Raw genomic sequence first — 6,789 nt, 5'->3', positions numbered from 1 at the left:
TACACTGTCCAATTAACCTTAAATAACCGTATGTGTGAATAACCACTCTAAAGTCTAAACTGTTGACCTGCGGGTCTAACTGTGCAAATCAGCAACCTTTTCTTGGGTCAAGCGGGTGAGTGACTTGAGTTTCTGTCTTAGAACACCATTTCAATAACACGGCAACCCCATACTTCTTTTATCAGCATGCTGCTAAGGGTGTTTGGCCTTTAAAAACACTTCCCCCAAAACACCAAAGTCCCCGTTCTTGACCAAATATACTGGCAAATGCTTAAATAGACAAACACCCAGTCTGCCGGCCCCCATTGTCTGTCTATGAGCCACCCTCCACAAATCACCATTTCAATAACACGGCAACCCCATACTTCTTTTATCAGCATGCTGCTAAGGGTGTTTGGCCTTTAAAAACACTTCCCCCAAAACACCAAAGTCCCCGTTCTTGACCAAATATACTGGCAAATGCTTAAATAGACAAACACCCAGTCTGCCGGCCCCCATTGTCTGTCTATGAGCCACCCTCCACAAAACACACCTGGTGCGGGCACCACCAGGGCATAGATAGATTAGATAGCTATTTTCTATACCCCTTATTTATTTTGTCTTCAGTATCTTCAAATTGATCTTTGTGGCCTTTATTTTTTACTTCTGTATGTTCAAATTTGGTGGCATTTATTATGATTGTAATTGGGAGCCTATAAGAAGAGGCTCCCCAGACATTTTGTAGTTGTGTATTTTGATAATAAGAGATATTGTCTGAGTTTGTATTCTATGTTTGGTGGTGATACCAAACACCCTAAGGTGGTGAAGACTAGGGTTTTGTTTTGTTTCTCTTATATTCTATCTTTTACCTACACGTTCTACATCAATACCTATCCCAATTTTGGTAAAAGCGTCAAGCGCACAGATCTCATGGAGCCTAGGAATGGAGGCTCCAAGATGTCGTTCTATATATTTAATTATTTGTATTTTAATTAATTATTAATTAAATTATTTATGAAATCATGGTCCAATTTATGAAATTATTCCCCCTCGTTCTTTATTCAGTCTAGTTTTTGAAAGTATTGAAACCATTTAGTTGTTTAGGTAGAAGTGGAGTTAATTATATTAGTTCTAACAGTTTTTTCTTTGTCTTATAAGAAGTCCAAAGCTTGTAAGGTCATAAGATAAAAACCCAAGCCTTATGTCATTCATATAGAATATTGTATTTTAATAGAGTGGAGAAACTTGGAAGAGATTTCTTGCGTGGGGGATGGTAGATAGGTCTAAATTGCACGTGGTTGATCAGGGTTGTGGTGTGTTCTCCATTGAAAGAGTGAGGATTAAGGATTTGTAAATCAAGTAGTTTTAATCAAGCCCTCTTAGAGAAATGGTTGTGTCAGTTTGGAGTTGATAAGGAACATTTCTGGAGATGTGTTATTTCTGTGAAATACAGAGAAACATGTGGACAATGGAGGTGCTTAGGGGATCGAATGGAGATTGTTTGTGGAAGAGTTATTAGAGGAGGGTGGAATACCGTCTCTAAATATAAGAAGTTTGTTATTGGGATGGCTCTAATGTTCATTTTTGGTCTGATCCATGGCGTGGGACTGCTCTCTAAGATATCTCTTTCCTAACTTATTTACATTGGCCCTGGATAAGGATGCTTTGCTAGTGGTCTGGTATGCGGCATTAGAATCCTCAACTCACTTGATCATTTTAGGATTGGGAATTAGAGCCCGTAGAGTTTTTTTTTTCTTTGTTATCTAACAGGAGGACCAATCATCTTAGAGTTTGTCTAAGAATGGAAGGTTTGAAGTTCACTTGTAGTATGAAATTATGAGACAGTCCACAGGTGTTCACTTTCCCTGGAGATGCATTTAGGGTGCTTGTAATTGGTGCTGTATGTGCAAGAATAGTGTCTAGTAGTTCTGTGAACTAAACTTTTGAGAGTCTTTCGTACGTAGTTAATATGATTCCTTTCTTTTCAATTCAGTTTACTTTTTCAGTTATCAAAAAATTCAATTTACTTTTTCGTAATTTAGTTGCTTGACTTACTTGTACTAAGCTAATGCATTTCTTTTTCTTTGCTCATATGCGTTATATGGGTTCTTTATAAATGTATTTTCTTAAACGTGATTTCTTTTCTTAGAAATTGTAACATAAAAAATGGAAACAAGAGAAATGATTCACAAGTCTTTCCTCTGCATTCATTTCTCTCCAATACCATTATCCCATTCTAACTCATTAGCTTATTTTTCTGTATTACATGTTCCAGTTCCCCTATCACTGGATAACATTTTTGAAGAGGTTATAAAGAGTGAAGAAGGACGTGTTCTGACCTTAGTTAATGTTAGAACTTCCCTTGTCCAGTTGGGTTGTTCTGCCTCTGCTAGAGGGACAGCTGACTCATATAGTATTGGTATCCCATTCCCTTTGTCTAATTTCAGTTTTTTTATCTAGGAAGCACAGACATGGAAAGGGTGCAACACGACAATTTTTGAAAAATTAGGACACAATATTGCTGGGATACGCATAAAAATAAATTATTAAATATAAATTTTTTATATTTTAAAATATTGTTATGCCTATATATATATATATCAATTTTAGAGCAATAATGGATAAAAAGTGAATTCATGAGGAATAAATGATGTATAGAGATTAGAACATAAATCAAGAATAAGATCCAAAGGAGTAAATAAAAGATAACTAGATAAGTGTTTAAGATTGAAAACTAAAATATTAGTGTCCCTCCTGTGTCCAGCAATTTTTCAAAAAAAAAAAAAAAGGACAGCTGGTACATGCATGCAGAAGTGTCCCAAACATGTCTTGTGTCCGACAAGGGTATGGTACCTATTTGGTGTCCGTGCTTCCTAGACTCTTTATCACCTTGTGATATAAAGCTGTCACCACATTAATGAGTTCACTCAATCTTTCTATTTAGCTGGTTTATTTATTATTTGGTCTCTATTGACACATTCATATGTGTTGTTCAGTTTTGAAGAAAATTATTGAATCAGCACAGAATGATGAGGTTTCCTGACTTATGTTTTGTTTCAAAATATATGAGAATTCATAAATTCCATCACTAAAAGATGTCTTACATTTTCTTTGCTGCAGGTAGAATCGTGTTGAAAAGATATGGAAGGGATGCTTAGATTTCGTTTTTTTTTTTTTCTTTTACTCTTACTTGAGTTAATATTTTTATTTCTTTTTCTTCGTTTTATTTGCCCCTATTAGGGTAATTTCTGATTGGATTATGCTTCCCCATTGTTTTTTTTTTTTTTTTTTTTTCTTACCCACTTTTTTGCTCTCTCTCTCTCTCTCTCTCTCTCTCGTGTGCCCCTGCACACACAGGACTACAGAGAATTTGGGATTGAAATGTCTTATCCAATTTTGTACTGAGGTTGGATTCAAAGTAATTAGTACTTATTTTTCTAAATCTTAGCTCTCTCTCTCTTTCTCTCTCTACTAATATAAACCCTATTTAAAGAAAAAAAAAACTTTATAAAAAGAAATAATTAAAACTCTAATTCAATTATACTCACATGCAACACACATAGAGAAAAGGCTAGTATATATGTGTACCCATGTGTTTTGTGTGTGGCGCGCGCGCGCGCGCGCGATTCTATGAGTTCTTTATGATAATTTTTAATTCTTCTTGCAGAAATTAGTTTTAGCACCAAATAGAAATATATTGTTGTGGAAAGTAAATAAGCGCCCTCTGTGGGAACATGTACTAGATGAGATGTTCCATGCTGCTTTAAACTTGAGTCTACGAGCTGCTTACGAATGGGATAAGGAAAAAGAGGTATGTAGAATATGAACTACTAATCTCTTGTGTGCCGTCCCTTTGAATGAGTTCTTATTTATGTTGCTTATGGTTTTTTCCTTGTCAAATCTCTTTGGAAGTGGTAACTTTTTCCATGAATGCCTCATACTACTAGGCTCATGGCGTCATACATATTGGGAGGAGTTTCTAATTGAGGAGTTTCATACATTGGATTACATTTTCTTCTTATATCTTCGATACTTGCAAAATTTCTAAAAGATCCAAGATCAATAGTTATGAAATTAATCAATTGTTTAAATTGCAAGTTTTTGTAGTCTAAAATTATGCATAAAAAATAAGTTTGTAGATTATATAATAAATAACATCCGATTGACGCAAAATTTGATATGTGTTAAGAGTGTAAAGAACATACAATTTAATGGTTAGATTTCAAAATATGTAGCAATGTTAATTTTTTTTTTTAAAGAAAGTTGTAGTCTTAAGCTACAACTAAGTTTGTAGCCAAACTTTGTCCTTGTTTGGATCATCAAGGTTGTACTGTTGTTTCTTTTTGGGAGTGCAAGTAGTGGATTGGAGCTACGTTTGTACCAGAAAATTTTATTATTTGGGCTACTACCGTGTCTAAACCATTTTCGCATTTCATGTTTCATGACACGGGTGGGTTGTAGCCAGAGATGAGGGCCGCACTAGAGCTTAGGGTGCAAGCTGGGGGGCCACGGTTCAAGATTAAGGGGTCAGGCAGAGTTTGATGGGTATTACAGTAATCAATTCTTGGTGGTAAATGATTGTCTGCATTGCTAGCGACCCTCTTTCATTTGGACTTTTTACTTCAATGTGGATGACTATATTTATTTGCCTGTGGGTATTATGCTTTGTGCTCAATTAGTTCCATGATAATACTCAGTTAACTATTAAGAAGAATACTTTGTCCAGTGGTGCTCTGCTTGAATGATTCTACTAAGAATCCTTTGTCCAATTCTACTCCCAATGAATTGCACTAATATAAACGTCTTACCCCCTTTTTTTCTCTTCTTTTTATTTTTTATTTTAAGAAAGGCAGAATGCTTGCACTTTGTCATCTAAGATGCTATGAGAATTTTTAGTGGGGTTTGGGACTTGGGAGTGTTTAGAATAGTAATCCATTAAGTTTATTGTAAAATCACATGAGAAACACGTGAGCAAGGATATGTGGTCTCTTTTAGAGAATGCCACTTATCAGTTTGGAAAATTGTCCTCCAAATTAATTTAGCGGAAAACTTTATCATTAATCCTTTGATGATTGGTGGATTTGAAGTCACCTTACCATTAATCAGTATCAAAAGGCTTAGATCATCATATTTTGAATTCAGATTCTTCAGCAAATGTCTATTTGTTCATTTTTCTTATATCGTTCTGCTAACAGGTGCATTCAGAAGTGATTTTCTTTGCTTTTCTGATTTAATTTCTTCTATATGGTTTGTTGTTTTTGATTTCCTGCTTCTGACAAGTCTATTCAGTTTGCAAAAGGGAATAGTTCTTAGACCAAATAATTTAACTGGCCTGATACTACTGAAATTATACCAGAGCCTGACTGAAAGCACTGAGAATAATAGAATAACTGAGTCCTTGACTGCATAATAGTAATTGAATCCGTTCCCGACAATGAAGGGTCTTTGCATCCTAATTAGTGTTAAGATGTTCTACCCAGTACAAAAAATTTAACCACTCATTGTTAAACTCCACACACATTTCCTTTTGAATAACATATTTTCCCCCGTTCTTGACATTGTTGCATTAGTATTTTAAAATCGCTTCACTGTTTCTCTTTGGATATTCAGATTCCTCTATGAAATTTAGTTGTTAAATCACCTGCACTTTCATCACCTTGTTACAACCACAATTACTTTACACCTTTATTTTGATAAATGTATGTACTAATAATTTTCTATGTTAAAACTCCTTCCAGGTTATAAACCCCCTTGAAGCTATGACAAAAGAGGAAAGACAAAAACAAAAGAACATCAGGATTCTCCTGGATTCATCGCTGCTGAAACTTGATGATGCTATCATGCTTTTCCATAACTTCTGAATTTATTAAGTCCTGCCTACGACTGACATATCTTTAAATGAAAAGGAGGGATGCTTTATGGGTAACACATAACTTGTTCTCCTATTTCCTTTACTTGGATACAAAGCAAGTATTTATAGAACTGATGAAGAAGAAAATAGATAACTTTAGAATCATATTGTTTGTTTCACGTAGTCTAAGTGTGATCTAGGTTCCCCTTCCCCCAGCCCACCATGTGGGGAGCAGTTTGTGTTTATTGTCATTTCTTTTTCAGTTGATGGATTCCATTTTTCTTTTCAATTTTTTGTGGCTAGGCTTTGAAAATTGGAGGGCCTCATTGAAACAAAGTTGGTTCAAGATGGACTCATCTACTTCTTCAAATTTAGAGGTGTGCTGCACCCCGACAGAGTCTGGTATGAATGAGATTGGGCCGGAAAATGGCACTTTCCTTCAAGGTTTTGGAAAGAAATGAAATGGAATGGCTAGGGAATATATTTCCCTTGGTAAAACCGTGGAAATAGTAAGAAAACAGTTGAGGTGTGTGTTGAGTTTTGTTCGTTTGTTGTAAATTATAAATTTTATGATTTTTTTTTTTTTCAAAAAGTAAAGTGAGCATTTTGTTTAGGCACCTTGAGTTTAGGTTCTAACGGTAATGATATGCAGTCTTCAGCCATAAAAACTTGATTTGATGCTTTTGAATCACAGTTCTAAAATCCCAAACAGGGCAAAAACACCATTCAAGAGGGCTGCATGTATGCATGGAGCATTATTTACTAATTTTACTTAAAGCTGATAAACTACTATAAATCAAAGAACTATTCCATAAGTTGCTTTTACACTGTACGCGTGGGCTGTTCCAAAGAAGTAAAATTGACAGGATAAACCTCAGTTATGTTAGGATGAAATAACCCTAAATTCTGCTCAACATCGGCAGGCTCAAGATCCTCATTAACTCTAAAACTTTCGAACT

At 35.1% G+C, this 6,789-nt stretch overlaps 1 protein-coding gene across 2 annotated transcripts; it reads left to right on the top strand.

Moving 5' to 3' along the window:
- Positions 1-340: 340 nt before the first annotated feature.
- LOC136067008 (uncharacterized) lies at positions 341-6,555 on the top strand. Of its 2 annotated transcripts, XR_010628536.1 has the most exons (5): positions 341-2,398; positions 2,976-3,013; positions 3,647-3,790; positions 5,718-5,901; positions 6,134-6,555. XR_010628536.1 is itself a non-coding variant. In XM_065772175.1 (4 exons), the coding sequence occupies exons 1-4, from the start codon at positions 2,146-2,148 to the stop codon at positions 5,838-5,840; spliced, it is 558 nt and encodes a 185-aa protein (XP_065628247.1). In that variant the 5' UTR covers positions 341-2,145; the 3' UTR covers positions 5,841-6,011. The 2 variants fall into 2 exon arrangements, 1 of the variants encoding a protein (XP_065628247.1); XM_065772175.1 differs by lacking the exon at positions 6,134-6,555 and having other exon boundaries at positions 5,718-6,011.
- Positions 6,556-6,789: the final 234 nt, after the last annotated feature.

This window comes from Quercus suber, unplaced genomic scaffold (genome assembly GCF_002906115.3).
Source record: "Quercus suber isolate HL8 unplaced genomic scaffold, Cork oak 2.0 scaffold_55, whole genome shotgun sequence".
Taxonomy (NCBI): Eukaryota; Viridiplantae; Streptophyta; class Magnoliopsida; order Fagales; family Fagaceae; genus Quercus; species Quercus suber.
Note: the sequence above shows the minus strand (reverse complement) of the source record. Positions and strands in the feature narration are given on the sequence as shown.

What these genes read in the sequence shown, in the direction of transcription:
- LOC136067008 (XM_065772175.1), top strand. Translation starts at nt 2,146, where the DNA reads ATGGAAACAAGAGAAATGATTCACAAGTCTTTCCTCTGCATTCATTTC. An exon ending in AGCTGACTCATATAGTATTG is followed by an intron (nt 2,399 to 2,975) that starts GTATCCCATTCC and finishes TGTGTTGTTCAG; the next exon opens with TTTTGAAGAAAATTATTGAA. An exon ending in AATCAGCACAGAATGATGAG is followed by an intron (nt 3,014 to 3,646) that starts GTTTCCTGACTT and finishes TTCTTCTTGCAG; the next exon opens with AAATTAGTTTTAGCACCAAA.